This window comes from Rhodofomes roseus (assembly GCF_022264815.1).
Source record: "Rhodofomes roseus strain CIRM-BRFM 1785 chromosome Unknown C8Q71scaffold_1, whole genome shotgun sequence".
NCBI lineage: Eukaryota > Fungi > Basidiomycota > Agaricomycetes > Polyporales > Fomitopsidaceae > Rhodofomes > Rhodofomes roseus.
The window spans coordinates 522740-539228 of NW_025952957.1; the positions used below are offsets into that span (position 1 = coordinate 522740).

General features: G+C 55.0%; 4 protein-coding genes across 4 annotated transcripts; 1 reads left to right on the forward strand and 3 right to left on the reverse strand.

The window, feature by feature from the left end:
- Positions 1–24: 24 nt before the first annotated feature.
- On the forward strand, positions 25–5139 carry C8Q71DRAFT_696794 (beta and beta-prime subunits of DNA dependent RNA-polymerase; the record flags this gene model as incomplete). Its single annotated transcript, XM_047919935.1, has 18 exons — positions 25–62; positions 116–248; positions 296–1027; positions 1082–1588; positions 1637–1727; positions 1781–2356; positions 2412–2696; positions 2746–3173; positions 3226–3472; positions 3528–3635; positions 3688–3935; positions 3992–4078; positions 4130–4198; positions 4251–4361; positions 4418–4541; positions 4598–4770; positions 4825–5012; positions 5070–5139. 18 exons carry the CDS (start codon positions 25–27, stop codon positions 5137–5139), a joined length of 4215 nt encoding a protein of 1404 aa, XP_047784455.1.
- Positions 5140–5321: 182 nt separating this feature from the next.
- Positions 5322–6257, reverse strand: C8Q71DRAFT_852170 (uncharacterized protein; the record flags this gene model as incomplete). Its single annotated transcript, XM_047926806.1, has 2 exons — positions 5322–6062; positions 6120–6257. The coding sequence occupies 2 exons, from the start codon at positions 6255–6257 to the stop codon at positions 5322–5324; spliced, it is 879 nt and encodes a 292-aa protein (XP_047784456.1).
- Positions 6258–7059: 802 nt separating this feature from the next.
- C8Q71DRAFT_697628 (alpha/beta-hydrolase) lies at positions 7060–9655 on the reverse strand (the record flags this gene model as incomplete). The annotated part of the gene is made up of 6 exons (XM_047919977.1): positions 7060–7341; positions 7402–7725; positions 7788–7843; positions 7900–8452; positions 8504–9499; positions 9554–9655. 6 exons carry the CDS (start codon positions 9653–9655, stop codon positions 7060–7062), a joined length of 2313 nt encoding a protein of 770 aa, XP_047784457.1.
- Positions 9656–9941: 286 nt separating this feature from the next.
- C8Q71DRAFT_729428 (uncharacterized protein) lies at positions 9942–16347 on the reverse strand. The gene is made up of 5 exons (XM_047922030.1): positions 15582–16347; positions 12255–15206; positions 11858–12199; positions 11112–11807; positions 9942–11052 (listed from the first exon to the last, which is right to left on the reverse strand). Exons 1-5 carry the CDS (start codon positions 15952–15954, stop codon positions 10349–10351), a joined length of 5067 nt encoding a protein of 1688 aa, XP_047784458.1. The 5' UTR covers positions 15955–16347; the 3' UTR covers positions 9942–10348.
- Between the last annotated feature and the right edge of the window lie 142 nt (positions 16348–16489).

A 16489-nucleotide genomic window follows, 5' to 3' on the forward strand; every position in this document is an offset into this window, starting at 1 on the left:
TGTCGGCTTGGAGGGGACGCGAAGATGAAGGACCCGGTCTCGCATCAGGCGCCGAAAGTTATGTCAGTACACCTCCGCTTTAGGTTGCATGTTACCGCTGCTGACTCTCCTGCAGCAAGAAGCTACAGTTCAGTCTTCTCAATAACCAGGACACGGTCAAGATCTCAGAGTTTGAGGTCACACATCGAGACCTTTACACAGCAGTCGACCGGCATCCAGTGAAGAACGGTGTTCTCGATCGGCGTCTGGTATGTCATGCGCCTATCATAGCACTCTCTTCTCTGACCTTGCCCAGGGTACGACAGAGAAGAACGCGTTCTGCGAAACCTGCGGACTGTCTTCCGTAGACTGTGTTGGACACTACGCCTACATCAAGCTCTGCGTGCCCGTATTCCATATCGGCTACTTCAAGCATACCATCAGTATCCTGCAATGCATTTGCAAGACATGCGCGCGTGTTCTCATAGAGGAACCGGATAGACGTGTATATCTGAAGCGCTTTCGCCGCCCGAACCTCGAGAACATTCAGCGCCAAGCACTCTGCAAGGCCGTCAACACGTTGGCGCGGAAGACCGTGTACTGTCCGTACTGTGCAGCGACGAACGGCACGGTCAAGAAGGCAGGAGCTCTGAAGATCATCCACGACAAGTTCCGAGCGAAGAAGACGGCGGAGGAGATGGAGCGGTTCAAGACGACGTTCGCGTCCGCGGTGGAGGCGCAGAAGGAGCTCGGGATGTACGTCAACAAGGCGGTGCACGAGGACCTGAACCCGTTGAAGGTGCTGAACTTGTTCAAGCGCATATCGGACGAGGACTGCGAACTGCTTGGTTTGCGCCCGCAGTATGGTCGCCCGGAAGAGTACATCTGGCAGTATATCTCGGTACCACCCGTCTGCATCCGGCCGTCCGTCGCTCAAGACGGCGCGTCTAACGAGGACGATCTCACTGTCAAACTCACCGAGATCGTCTTCAGCAATGTGCTCATCAAGCAGGGACTCGCGAAAGGTGCTCCGACAGCACAGTTCATGGTCAGTTCGACACGCTCATTACACAATTGCTACAGCTCACTTCTCTTCGTTTAGGAACAATGGGAGTTCCTGCAGCTCTCCGTCGCCATGTACATCAACTCCGAACTGCCTGGTGTCCCGTCACAATTAGGCCAGAAGCCCATTCGTGGCTTCTGTCAGCGACTGAAGGGCAAGCAAGGTCGCTTCCGAGGCAATCTCTCAGGGAAACGAGTTGACTTCTCTGGACGTACCGTCATCTCTCCCGATCCGAACTTGCGTATCGATGAGGTCGCAGTTCCCGAGCGTGTTGCGAAGATCTTGACGTATCCGGAGCGAGTCACCGCGCACAACATCGATATGTTGCAGAAGGCGATTCGGAACGGATGCGACGTCCACCCCGGTGCTAACTATGTCACCGCCGCAAGCAATGGCTTCAAGAAGTATCTGAAGTTCGGTAACAGAGCTGCTATCGCAGACGGCTTGAGAATCGGCGATGTTGTCGAGAGGCATGTCATTGATGGTGATATCGTGCTATTCAATCGACAGCCCAGTCTGCACAAACTGTCTATCATGTGTCATCGGGTACAATTATCGTCTCTACTGTTATCTGACAGTACTGACGTCGGATAGGTCAAAGTTCGCCCATGGCGATCGTTCCGGCTGAACGAATGTGTTTGTGGACCCTACAACGCTGATTTCGATGGTGACGAGATGAACCTTCGTGAGGACCTTAACCCTCTCTCAATCGTCTCGTTAAGCTGACCACTTCTGCAGATGTGCCGCAGACCGAAGAGGCCCGTACAGAAGCACTTGAGCTCATGAGCGTGAAACACAACTTGGTCACGCCAAGAAACGGCGAACCCGTCATTGCCGCTATTCAGGACTTCATCACCGCCTCTTTCCTCATCTCGCGGAAGGACACTTTCTTCGACCGCCGTCAGTTCACTCAGATCTGTTCGTACTTCGGCGATGCCAATATGCACATCGACATCCCACCACCGACCATCTGGAAGCCCGTGCGCCTGTGGACGGGCAAACAGATCTTCAACGTTCTCATGCGCCCGAACAAGCAGTCCAAGGTCCTCGTGAACGTCGAAAGCAAGTGCAACAAGCAGGAGAAGCCTAGTGCATCGTGCTACCCAAGCATTAAGAACCCTGCACCGGATCTTTCGCCCAATGACGGTTGGCTGGTGATCGTGAACAGCGAGATCATGTGCGGCGTCATGGACAAAGCCACAGTCGGTAGCGGTAAAAAGAAGTCCGTCTTTGGTATCATCATGAGGGACTACGGGCCGCATGAAGCTGCTGCCGCCATGAACAGACTCGCCAAGCTGTGCGCTCGATGGTTAGGTACGCGTACAACCTTTGTGCTTCCTGCGTATGTTATGCTCACAACCCATCACAGCGAACTATGGATTCTCCCTCGGCATCAACGATGTCATCCCGGGGCCGAAGCTATCCAGGGAGAAAGAAGATCTCGTAGCCACAGCGTACGCGGAATGTCAAGACTTAATTACGCGAGCCAAGAAGGGTCTGCTCGAGAACAAACCTGGTTGTAACCAGGAACAGACCCTGGAAGCCATGATTTCCGGCGTATTGTCCAAGGTCCGAGACAAGGTCGGCGAGATTTGTCTGAAGGAGCTGAGTCGGCATAACGCTCCGTTGATCATGGCAACATGTGGTTCGAAAGGTATGGATATTGTCAGCTTGACACACTTGCAGCACTGACATCGCCACAGGTTCCGTCATCAACGTCGCCCAGATGGTTGCTTGCGTCGGCCAGCAGATCATTGCAGGTCATCGTGTGCCGGATGGTTTCCAAGATCGTTCACTACCGCACTTCCCCAAGAAGTCGAGGGAGCCTCCGTCTAAGGGCTTCGTCCGGAACAGTTTCTACACAGGACTGTCTCCAACAGAGTTCCTATTCCACGCCATCTCTGGTCGTGAAGGTCTGGTTGACACAGCTGTCAAGACTGCAGAGACTGGCTACATGCAACGGCGTCTGATGAAAGCTCTGGAGGATCTAGTCACGCATTACGACTCGTCAGTGCGGAATGCGGTCGGCGGTGTGGTGCAATTCCGGTATGGTGATGACGGACTTGACCCCGCATGCCTCGAGGGTGATGCTCAGCCTGTTGAGTTCTTGCGCGCATGGAGTCATGCTTCGGTGAGTCTTGTGCTCACAGCACTACGCAACTAACCTATCTCGACGCTGGTAGTCAATTGGATCTCGCCACACACGTGGCTTGTTGCCGTTCGAGATCATGGAACGCGTTGACAAGGAGCTGTCAAAACGGAAGTTCACGAGTGAATGTACGGCGGCTTATATAGCGACTATTCGTGGTTTCATTTCCGAGCACATTGCACACAAGCTCGCTGATATTCGGAGAGAGCATGGCATGTTTGATGCTTTGGAGCGCGACGATGAGTGGGATGCAGACACAGATCTCACCATGGGCGCGTCCGGTACGTTCCGTCATTCCTTTTTTGATGACAAAGTAGCTCATTATCCCTTTCACAGATGCCGACAAGGCTGTTGTCAACAACAAGCTAAAGGTGACTGAGGATCAACTGCGAGCCTTCTTGGAGGTTTGCTGGACGAAATACGTCAAGGCTAAGATCGAACCAGGTAAGACCTCTTGCAGTACTATCGTCGATGTATGACCCAACACTGTCGTCAGGCTCAACCGTCGGAGCTGTAGGCGCGCAGTCCATTGGTGAGCCCGGGACGCAAATGACGTTGAAGACGTTCCACTTCGCTGGTGTCGCCTCCATGAACGTCACCCTCGGTGTCCCCCGTATCAAGGAAATTATCAATGCTGCAAAGGCTATCAGTACTCCTATCATCAGTTGTAAGCTGGTGACTGCTGACAACGAAGCGTCTGCTCGCATCGTCAAAGGGCGATTGGAGAAGACACTTCTTGGCGACGTACGTTCTTCACCCATGTCACGTAGCGGTTTTGCCTGATTCAGCTCTCTTTGTAGATCGCCGCGGTGCTTGAGGAAGCTTGGGCTCCGGAGTACACTTACATAGGTATCATCGTCGACACGAAGACCATCCAAGACCTTCAGGTCAGCTATCTGATACGCTCGTCCTATCATCTTACCCATGCTCTGTCATAGCTTGAAATGGTCCTGGATGATATCAAATGGGCCATCGTGAACACGAGGAAGCTGAAGGTCAAACAAGAGGTGCGATGAAGCGCGTGCCCCCCTATATCTCGCGTCTAATGTTGTGTTGCAGTCGATTACTGTCATACCGCGCAAAAATCGTTTGCGCGTTTATGTTGATGGTATAGACAAGTACTATCGCTTACGTGAATTGAAGAGGGTACTCCCAGATGTCGTCGTGAAGGTGAGCGTTTCATCACATCACACGTAGCTCAACCGCGACCAATCGTGTTTGTCCAGGGTGTACCCACCATCCGACGTGCTATCATTAACCTCAAGGAGGACGACGACCACCGCGGCAAGAAGGGCGATAAAGAGCTGCTTGTCGAGGGTTATGGTCTCCAGAAGGTCATGACCACGCAAGGTTAGTTGCAAGATCGTACTTGTTCGTTCGACCATGACATCGATTCCTTCTCGCAGGTATTGTCGGCGAACATACAACCTCCAACCACATCATCGAGGTTGCGCAGGTCCTGGGTATCGAGGCTGCAAGGCGAACTATCATCAACGAAATTCAGTACACGATGTCAAGTCACGGTATGAGTATCGATCCTCGACACGTCATGCTGCTAGGAGATGTCATGTCGTATAAGGTTGGCCGGTTCATGCTAACTATCGGAAGTGGGTTGACTCACATGCTGCGACAGGGCGAAGTACTGGGCATCACACGATTCGGCGTGGCTAAAATGAAGGACAGCGTGCTCATGCTGGCGTCATTCGAGAAGACGACAGACCACTTATTCGACGCTTCTGCGTATGGGAAGACTGATAGTATTGCCGGCGTGTCGGAAAGCATCATCATGGGCAACCCCGCTGCAATGACGGGTACTTCCATGTCGGTACCGCGCATGTGCCTGTGAGAAGCTGAATCACTGACGCTCCTTGTTTTCAGGCCCGCCCTGGTGATGCCAGCTCCAGCCATCAGCAAGCCACGAAAACTGCTCTTCGAGGGAGCACTATGACCATCTTTCCACCATCCACATGAGGAATCCTTTGCATCTAACTTATGTCATTAAGCAGTTTTGTTGTATACTAGCGAGCAAAGGAATGTGTAGGAAGAGTTGTTACAGGGAAGACAAGCGAATGTACGTGATCCAGATCACGAATACCAAACGAGCGAAAAAAGATGATACAGGACGACTACCTACCATGCACACGGTGTGGCTACGCAGTATGTTGACTGGCCGCTGCAGTTCCTGCGCTGATTCTGTGTAACAGAAGCGTGTCTTGCCCGGTCCGGCGGGCGTGTCGTCAATGGTGCCGAGGCCCCTTGAACTTGCGGAGACTGTTGCGCTTCTCGATAGCGACACACTACCGCTGCTCGCGCGGCTGGTGCCGAGGACTCTCCTGCGGTGTCTTCATCGTCTGGCTCCGAGTGAATCAGACCGTCCGCGAACTCCGGGCCGTATTGTTGATAAGGGCCGTCTTGACTATAGTCCCCTTTGACGTGAGTCGTGAAACTTGCCAGCAAGTCGGGATTGACTTGCAGATTCCAGTCCAACAGGTCGACGCATACGTCCCGTACGGCCTTGGTGAGGTCCTTCAAAGGAATGTTCCGGCCTACGACCGTCCAATCCTTGGCCTTATACGAGTTGTCATTGATGACTTGCCATGCCACCATGAACACCGCTAGGAAGAGATGCTGAGGCACGAAGAGCTGCGTATGTGGACGACCCGCATTTCTGACTTCGATGCGATGCATGAGCATGAGCGTCGCGAAGACGACGCACTCGAGTGAATGCGAGCGATACAGCGCAAATGCGATGAAGTCCGGGAGTGGCGGCAGGGTGCATCTGTGCTCGAGCGCCGGATCGACGCATCGAAGATTGGCGTGCATGAATCTGACACAGATTGTGGCCAGAGGCCGCCACGCTTCTAATGGATCCTGGTGTATGACATGAGTACCCGCATTGTATCCGCACTTTGAATGGTGCCTACTCACGCTAACGTGCGTCACAGGGTAGTCATTGGTGGCCTGCCCTCGACCAGAGAGGTTGGCATGTTCCGAGGTCGCTGGAAGTTCGTGGGTCCACCGCGAACGGCGCGGATACTGAGCTGACACGTCTGTGGGGAGTGGCATCGAGTCCAGGGTGCTGACGGATCCCGAAACGTCGCAGAGGGGATCAGGCTAACCTCAAGCCGAGTGGGTTGTAGTAGGTTGTAGTCGTTTGCTGAATGACTCGCTACATGAAACTGAACATGTCTCTCTTATAGTCAATACAGGGGTATCGCTTAGAGACGGCGACCTGCAGCCTGAGCATGAAACGTCTTCCATACACACCTGTGTGCCACGCGGTTGCCGTGACCAGATATGCGCTAGTGGCATTATGGCTACGCAACAAAGCGTCACGGTGAGGCATATGCAAATTGTTGTTGTGCTCTTCCAGGAGCGGCGTAATGATAAAGTATGCCAGTGCCACCGACGGGGATGCATCAGGGGTGTTCTGATCTGAGCTGATATCCCCTAGAACAGGCATAATAGAAGATCAGTGGAGTCGCCTGCACCTCAAATGCTGCATTGTACTTATCGAACAATGCAAGAGGGAGGCCCATGGTGTGACCTACTTGCCGCCTGGCCCCCATCCATCCATCCACCCTCCCCACCGCGTGTACTTACCAGTCACTTACCACTGTATGCGTTCTCAACGATCTGACAGCAGCTTGGGTTGGTATGTATACAATCATAAGTGGACCAGACCCACGACGGAGCCAATCAGGAATGGTACTAGTAGTTATAGCTCCTCTATGTGTACTATCACCAGAAGTCGTTATTCAAAGGGTCACGTACGGCTACAACAATATTGTGACAGGAAGGTTAACATAATTGCAGAGCGTCACCGGTCTAAAGCAAGTCTATCGATACACCCAAGACGAACCCGTCATCAGAGCAGCTCGTGCAGTACCCGGTCATATTGGTGGGGCATATGCGAGCTGAGCATGTCGCGCGCGAAGACAACCTGGTCGAAGGCGCGCTGGACGTCGAGAACCTCGAACAGCCGCACCTTATCCGCGCCCTTCTCGGTACTGCTGAGTTGACCTTCGGCGTCGCGCAGCCGATGTACGGGATGCAGGTCACCGTCGCGCATCGCCCAGAGGACGCGGCCAGGAGGGAACATCTGCGTCATGTGCATGTTCGCTTCCAGTGTCTTACGCATGGAGAGGAACTGCAACATAGGTTCGTCAGTCAGACATCAATTCCGCGAAATGGGCACATCAGCACGTACCCAATCTTCGTACCCTTCCTTCCCATACCCGGCTTTCCACCTCAGCGCGCGCTTGGTCACCTTCGAGTATCCCTCGCCATGTTCGTCCTCTGCTTTACACAGCCAAGCCGCGCACCGCGTGAGGTCTCGCACGCTCCCAAGAGAGAGGCGAGAAACGATGTCGGTCGAGTACACAAAGGAGACAATGAGCCCAGAGTCGGCTGCTATCTTGCTGAGTGCAGGTGAGGTCAGGCAGGGAGGGGCGAGGCAGTATGCGGACACCATGCGCCGCCGGGGCAATCCCGAATGTTGGTGCGTGAGGCGAGTATATGGATTTGCCCACATCTATGAGAACAAAGCGCATCAGACTCAAAGGTGACATTTACTCACGGAAGGCTTCCACTCACCAAAGCAAGAAGGGCCGCGACACCTGCACCGAGACTGTGTCCGCACAGGATGAGCGCTATAGCGGGCATGAGTGAGTGAACGCAGTACAGAGAATGCCAGAATACGACATACAGTATCCGCGGTTTCGCTTGAGCGCATCGCGCACGGCGACGTGCACAGGCTTTCCAGGAGCGCCCATCGCCCTCGCCATCTTCAGCATGCCACCATGCACAAGATATGTGGTGGTCTCTGACTCCTTTCTTTCACGGCGTGCATTCCCACCGCCCTCCGACTCCGTAGGGGTTTCTTGTCGAGGCTTCTTCCTCGGGGCAGGCGTCGAGATGTCCATTGGGAACGATCCTGGTATGCTCTCCAACTCCTCGTCGAACTCGCTCCACACAGCGTCCGCGTCCTCTTCAGCGGTGTTCGGCTCTCTTCCTTTGCCCTTGCTCGTTCCCCTCGCCGGCGAGGGTGGAAAGGAGTGAAGTTCAAACGGCGCAGGATCGCAGGTGAGATCGACTGCGAGCTCGTTGACACTCATCGTCCCGCGTATGACGAGGACGACTTCGCGCCGGACGTGGTCGGTCAGCACCCAGAAGCGAGGCATCATGTTCTCGGAGCCAACGAAGGCAGTTGGAGGTCGTGCAGGAGATGTTGGCTCAGTATCGCCACTGGCTGACGAACCCTACGAAGCGGAACTTCAGAAACGCATGGAATCGACAAAGTGAGGACGTACCGAGGACTCATCCGGAGTGTGCGTATGTGATTTGGCATAATTCAAGAAGATTTCATGATCATGTCGACCTAAGGCGACATTCCACCATGAATACGATGTTTTGCCTAGGCCCGGTCGGGTCTCGTCTACGACAACCTTTGGAGGACTGCCCTGAACCTCTTCTTCTGCTGCATTCACTGCTTGTTCCAGCTTGAGCTCCTCTTGCTTCTGCTGTGTGCCACTAGATCCCAGCCCGGACTCTGGCCAAGGGGATACTCCGAAGAATAACAGGCTTGGTCCACCGTAACCTCCCAGAACGAGTTTGGACAAACGTCGCAGAGTCTGCTTCGTCGCTCTCATTTGTGTCGACGTAGAGAGATCTGTAGAAGATCTCGCGAGCGGTGAATTGCCCAGAGGAGATGTGGGTGCTTCGCCAATATCAGCTGTCAGGATTTGACCGCCGTGGCTCGGATACACGACGTCAGACATGACGCGGACATCAGATATCTTGCGCTCTCTGGGGCGGTCGGGAGTGTCTAGGGAATTGCGCCGAGTTTGTACCTCATCGTGAACGGGTATCTCGCGCAATACCTGGAACCAACGCCGCTCTTGGTACTCGCTTGTGACGCCTTGCAAGGTCGCCCAGCCCATCAGAGCCTTCGCTATCTTGACGACCCCGTATGTTTCTTCTGGCAAGCCATCCCTGTCCACGGGCTCAGACCATTCTCTTCGAACCAGTTGAACGAAGCTAGCCAGAGAGAAGCTCGCCTCGTCGCTCCCGGGGAAAATAGTCGTGAGCGCAGACAAGGTGGAATGCGCGGCAATCAGAGAGGTCGAGGTGAGAGACTCGCCGATGAGAATCGGTGCAAGAGCAAGAGACTCAACCGCAGATATGGCCGTGGAGACCGCGCCGCCGAGTATTTGACCAGCCCCGATGGTCCCCCCGAAGAGCGCATTGTCGACAACGCTTCCAGTTAAGCCTGCAGCAGTTGACGCGACACCCCTCGTGATTGAGAACTGATTGGTTTGGATCAGTATGCGTGACAAGACGAAAGTTGAACAAGAACGTACACCAAGCTTTGTACCTGCTTTAGCGGCGGAAAAGCCTAGCATTGTCGCCGTGGATGCGACATCAAGACCTACACGGCTCCATTTATCCCATTTCGAGGACATCTCCAGAACTCATAGGTGTTGAGGGTGGGCTATGGTTGGATGCTAATGGTATGAGTTCAAGTAGTATGGTGCCCGAGGACATTGCCACCTTCGCGGCACAATGAGGTTGCGCGCGACAGCCACAACCTATTAAGTAGCAGCCACAGAACTCTACCATGTGATTTCATGCTGGCTGGCCCAGCTGGGGTAGACTTTGTGCGCAACGTTCACACAGTTGTTCGTTCAGTCTCAGTGCGCTCGCCGTCAGCCTGCGCCTACTTTTGCTGCACTGGGATAATACCTGGGACGCTTTTATGAGGACCATTGGCACACCGCTAGAGCTAACACATATCTCAAGAAATCGCATGTGAAGGAGCGAGGGAATGACGACAAGGACCGTATGAAGAAGGTACCATGCCGCGGGGTCGTACCACTGGTGACACGGCGCAACCATTGTGAAAGCAGTCATCAACGAAAGCAAATGTAAACTACACCGGTGATTGCATTAGATTCCAGAATTGTAAGATACGGTGTCCTTACTGCTATGGTGGTGCTACACGATGACCTGCAAACATATGTCCCAAGATATGTATGTACAATACGACGGAGCTTGAACATGACCAAGCAACTCGTGTATGGCTCTCAGTTTCTGAAAACAAGAGAGGTATAAGGGATTGGTCCCAACTGTTGTCGTTCGACAAGCACAGATGACCCCTAGGATGCGTCCGCTGGACCTCCAGACAAGGCCATCTTCATTGCCTCCAGCGCAGACAAATGCAACGGCAGACCTGCATGATCGCGAGGCTGCCAACGCGCTTGAGCCAAAACTGCAAGTGCGTGGTAGTTGTGCGTGAGGTCACGCAACATGCACGCGTCGTCCGCATTAGCGTCCACGGGACCGCCGTCGTCGACAACCATGGCATCGCCGTCTGCGGCACGCTGAGCACGACTCGTTGAGTTCCTAGAGCAGATACTGTGAAGCTGGATGATCTCGATGCTGTTGATAGACGTGTAGTCCGTGCCAGCAGGTACGTTGATCAGCAGGCTCCGCGCCAAACCGCGCATCGCAGATTGTTCGTACGCAGGCGGCCCCTCGTCTTCTGCGTCTTGTACGAAAGGCAAGTCGAGGGACCCAGGATAGCTGCCGCCCATGGGGTCGAGGCCCAAGGCGGGGTTGCAGCTCACATGCGCGGGAGGGAACAACGCGTAGGTCGTTGACATTGTGTCTGTGAACACGTGCCCGGAGGAGCCGCGAGGAGGCGATCGAGTGGAGGATGGGTAGGAAGAGGCGGGGCGATGACCGTCGGAGGGCGCGAGGACGGTTAGGGAGCGTTGGTGCTCTACGGTGAGTAACACCACGCGCATGGGAGGCACATCCGTATTGTTCACGAATATGCTGTCGAGATGGAACATCCAAGCTAATGTATGCGCCGTCAGCATTCATATTGCGGGTCAACCGTAAATCCCATGTACGTACCATTGAGTTCCGTGGCGCTCATCGATCCAAGCTTGGCTAGCGAAACCCTCCACTCCACACTTGCGCGCGCGGTACAAGTCCGCGCAAACGACCAGACCTGCTTCACAATGAAGGCATCAACTGATTCGTCTGGCAGAAGCCAGGCCCCAAGCTCGTGTGAGTCCCCTCGCTCGTCCACGCCAGCTGCGAGCAGCCATCGCTTACACGGCGTGACGGAGTACCCCACATGGAACAGCATGTGCCTGTTGACTACGTCCAGGGAGCGAGGGTGTGACTCGAGCATGAAGGTAATGCCGACTGGGTCGCGATGGCTTGCCGAGCTCTTCCTGCCTGGTAATGCTGAAGCAAGGCTGAAGGCAGGTGCTTGGAAGAACGCCCGCGTGGGTCCTATGTGCGCTGCGAGTTGAGGAGACACAGGACGCTCGACAGGCTGCAGTAGCCGATCATAGACCGCCGCGACAAACGACTCGAGGCCCTCGTGCTTATAGCGGGGATCAGATAGAGCTCCTGCGGGGAAAGCCTCCGGAACGAAGTGGAAGAGGATGCGGAAGTCCGGATACGTCTTTGTGCAGCGCTTGACCGCCGAGAAGAGCTGGCGCAAAAGTGGAGAGTCCAGTGCAACGACCGATGAAGGCGCAACGATGTAGAATACATGTGCGTTCTTGGCCGACGTTGGAAGGCCAGACACGAACTTGACTATGTATGGCGATCAGTAGCGAATTCGATGGCAGACTTGTATGACATACCGAGCGTCTTCTTTAGCGAATCGAACTGCACGGGGACGAGGCCTGCTTTGGTGCACATTGGCGCCATCCCAGCGGTATGTGTCCCGTAGTTCTTCGCCGAATATGTTGCGGAGATCTTGTCCAACCACTGGCTGATTGCTACCTCCTTCCTCTCGCTAGAGCCCTCGAAAACCACAAACGCAGTGACGTCCTTCCTGCCTGCCCTCGGGCCCAACCCAATCTTCTCCCAAAACCGCAACGCAGCCGGCAATACTTGAATCACCGAATCAGACTTGCCGATCGTAAGCATCGGAGGTTCGAGAGCATGCAATGATACTGCAAGGCCTGAATTGCACTGTACGACTGAGAAACGAAAGGTATCTTAGCAACAGTCAACGACAAAACTGAAGTTGCGGACCTGGGCTACAATACTGCTGAAGAGCCAGGGGGGACTGAGTTGCCTTGATACTCTCCAACAATCTGCCGACCCTCTTGACGTCTGTCTGCCACACTTCGCACGGAGGCTTCAAAGACATCGATGCGGCTGCTGCATTGGCGTGCCACGCTTCCGCCCAGACATTGTTCTCGACGATCTCTTTGACGAGTATCTGTACTGCCGCTTCGAGCGACTTGGACTTCTCAGACGTGGCACCCAGGACAGCAGCAGGCGACACAGGCGTAGGTGCCGACACAGGTGCTGGACCACTAGTTGCGCTATTGACGGCGGAGCCTGGTGGCCTCAGAGGACCACTCAGCGGAAGCAACCTGCCATGGTGGAAACGCGTCTGCAATAACGTAGGGCCAAGCGGTAGGTAAGACGGGGGAGGGGTAGACGGGCGGATGGCTGCAGCCGGATCTTCATCCACCAGCACTCCCTCATCCTCGGATTCGCTCTCCGACTTAGCCTCATCGTCATCGACGAGGGACGTTGTGCCCCCCTCCCATTCTTTGTACTCGCGCCCCCACGTGGGCAACGCACTGGCCCTGCTCTGATCAAACCCCTTGCGCTTGAATTCAACGAGTTTCTTCATCACGCCGATCCGAGGGTCCGTGGCAGCGCTGTACTTGGCTATCCATCCGCCGTTGGCCGGAGAGAAGTTCATGCTCTCAACACGGTCGTCTGTGTCCGGTGGGCTGGGCAGCGCGAATTTACCGAAGGCGTACTTGCTATCAGCAATTCTATGGCCGAGGGCGAAGGGTATCGGGTCGAAGATGCTGGGACCAATACCCAAGTACCGGCCCTTCTGTTGTAAAGGTCCCTCTTGGGTATCACATATCTGGACGCTCGGGGTGGCAGGAGCGGACTGCGTTGAAGTGGTTCTCGTGGGGGAAGGAGGAATCAAGTCCGGGGCGGGAGAAATGATATCACTTGTGCCGCCGAACAGGTGGGGTGTAAGGCCGTCGGTAACTAGACCTTGAGGCCAAGAGGACCGGTTGCTGAACACCGCGGTAGGCGGTCCAGGGCTAGACGAACCTGCACCGTCACCAACTCGCTGTGGAGAAAACCCAAGAGGAGCTGGGCCCGCCGTAGGCGTAAGACCTTCTCCGGCCTTGATAACGTTCTCGACGCTAGCGGTCACGACAGGTGCCGTGACACGGTTCTGAACTGAGGGAGCATCGAAGAAGCTGAAATCGTCTTCAGTGAAAACTCCGAGGCCATCGTCCATGTCAAAGTCGCCTACGACGCCCGCCCCTGAACGCGAGTTTCCAAATGCCCCCATGCCGACGTTGAAATCCATGCCGAGGCCCATATCGACGCCCAAGAAGTCGTTTGACGAAGGCCCAGCCCAGCTGTTCATGTTGTCTCCGAATCCCGCGAAAGGATCGTATGCAGCAAGACCGTCCTGCGAGATTACTGTAGAGGGCTCTGGCTGGCTAGGCTGCGAGCCTGCGGGTTCCGTATCTACCTGCATTGGCGCCTCCTCAACTGCAGGTGCGACATCATCTGTGGGCGGTGGGCTCCCTTCTTCAGCAGGTGAAAAAAGCGAATCGGTGGACGACGACCCCTGCGAGGAAGGGAACAGGGGTTCTCCGTCCTGCTCCATCGGTGTTTCTTCAGCGTTGGGCAGAGGAGTAGCCTCCGGTGCGGGTTCGACGTTCTGCTGAGACTCAGCGGCAGGTTGAGGTTCAGGGGTGACGCCCACTTCAGGCTGTGGAGGACTTGAAGCGACCGGGGCCCCACTGAAACTGTTTGTGCGTGCACGGATGTTGGCACTCTCCTTCTCGCGCTTCATCCTCTCGCGTTCGCGTTCACGTTCTTTCGCGACAGAATCCACGTATCCGCTGACCTCATTGGCGACAGTGTGCAATGAGCGGGTGGAGGGCGTCGAGATGAGCGTCATCCCCCGGAACGCACGCAAAGAGTCCACTGTCGCCGAGGATCTCTGCGGGGCGGGCCGCCGAGACATCGTAGCCGGATGTGGACCTTGATCGGGAGGTATTGTTCCAGTCTGAGATGGTGTACCATCACGACTGATATTCCTCGAGGACGTAGACCCTGGTTGACCATTTGCGAGCGCTGCGGGCACCACTGGCATTGGTGGCGGAGGCGACGCTTGCAGCTGAGTTGGCAATTCTGGTATGTACGGAAGGGGAGTTCGAGCGTGTGCAGATGGTGAAGTGGAATGGTATGAGAGGCACAGCCGCATTGGCCAGATGATGGGCATGCCCTTATCTTCCCCTTGCTTGTTCTGCACGGAGAGCCAGGCGATCACGTATGTAGGACCCGACTTCTCTGCCGTAAAGGCGAAGCCTTCGCGAGAAGCTGCAGCGAATCGGTCGCATTTCCAGTCGCCGGCGCCGAGACCTAGCAACGCCTCTTGGAACTGGCTCGTGAGCGCAGACGTAGGGCCTGAGTACGTGTTCAGATAATAGGCTGGAGCACCGTACGGGACCAAGAGTATCGGTACTCCTGTTGGTAGCGGCGACGTCTCTCCAAGCGGAAGGTAGAAGGTCGGCCTGAGGACTGGGTGTATGACAAGTTGTGCATGAGAAGACGCGTGCGAGAGTTGGACCTCCAGAGAGCTATAGATCAACGGTCGACTGGGCTCAGGGTGCTCCCAGCCAACGCTCCATTCGGACGATGCTGGGGAGGGTCCAAGGAGGAAGCCATTCTTGTACCGCGTCGCTGACCTATAACTTCGACTGTGCTTGGACGCCTCCGTGATTCCATCTATCAGGCGATCGCGGACTGCGCTAAGGAAATAGTGAAACGGGAGCTGAAGTGTTTGGCGTGGCAAGAGATGAGCAGAGGAAGGAGTGGGACAGGGGTGAGCCACATTCAGGCATGCCGAGCACGGTATATCCTGAGTAGAGCAAGCGGCAGAGCATGGATACACAGATGACGGCTGGAATGTATAACTTTCTACGCCTGCCAGATGTTATGCGTCAGCTATTTGCGATTGATGAGCGCTTCATAGACCAAGAAATGCGGATGTGCTTTCGTGAATCGATTTCTTTCTACTGAGCAGCACACTTGAGAGGTTCTGGAGGACCTCAAGACGCTTTCCCCGGTAATTGGGCAGACCATCACATGCGGCCATACGCCAATAACACTCTTGGATTGCGGGTGCCGTTTGACGGCGTTTTCGTGGTCCACGCACCTAACCAATGGCTAGACGAATGCGCGCATCATCTCATCATGCATGAAGGCCTTTGTACGCAGTAGCGGTAAGCAGCTCAACAATATTCAAATTGTGCAATGCAGACAAAGAGCGCGAAGAGAAACTGTGATTTTGAGACTCACGAAGTAGATCATCGAGCTGTAGAGCGGCCAAAGCGCTCTGAGTCTCGGAGGTTCGGTCTAAGGATCCGAAGGCGAAGACATAGAGGGCGGAGGCGTCCTTCGATATGTGTACCGCAGGAAGCAGCGAATTGAGGATGTCACGGCCTTCATTCCGAGAAAGCACGTGTCTGCGGGCGTGTTCGATGCTGTTGAGATTGTCTGCCTTCGTTGAGGGGTCGCCGGAGAACACAGTGTATGCGATGAGAGGATATTCCGGCAGAGTGACGGCTGACGCTAGCACAGGAGATTCCGTAGAGATGTGTGGCGGACATTGGGCAAGGAAAGTTGACCCAGTATTGTCTTGAGATGCTAATAGCGGCTTCGAGGCCGCCATACTGATTGTCCAGCTACGAGGGGTGAATGAGGACTGCCTCCCGGGTGGCCACGGGGAGGCTGCTGACCGCTTGACTGTCTAAGAGGCTGCGATTCGTCAAAGGCTGGTCTTCGGGCGAATGATGAATGATAAAGACGCAATTAGGCTGTCCCACGAACGCAGACGGCGCTGGCGGAGGTAAGGTCGCGTGTACAGGTTGACATGATTCGGTTCGGACAGGGTGCCGTTCGCAAGACGTGGTCAGTGAGAGACTCAGGGCGGTGTTGCGACCATCAGAGCAAGATGAGTGTCGTCGTAGGGCATCGCTCTCCGAAACGACAAGAGACCGGACGAGGTCGTTGTGGACGGCCGGAAACAGCGTCGGCCACAGGGCGTGTAACTTACTGTAGTGCCAGTCCGTCGAACTACGGCGAGTTAACAACGTAGACTAAGCCCAAAAGGCTACATAGAGAAAACAGCGACCACTAATTCACAAATGGAATATGACATGCCATATTCGGATATTTTGTGTGGACTTGTCCATCAAACGCGTGCC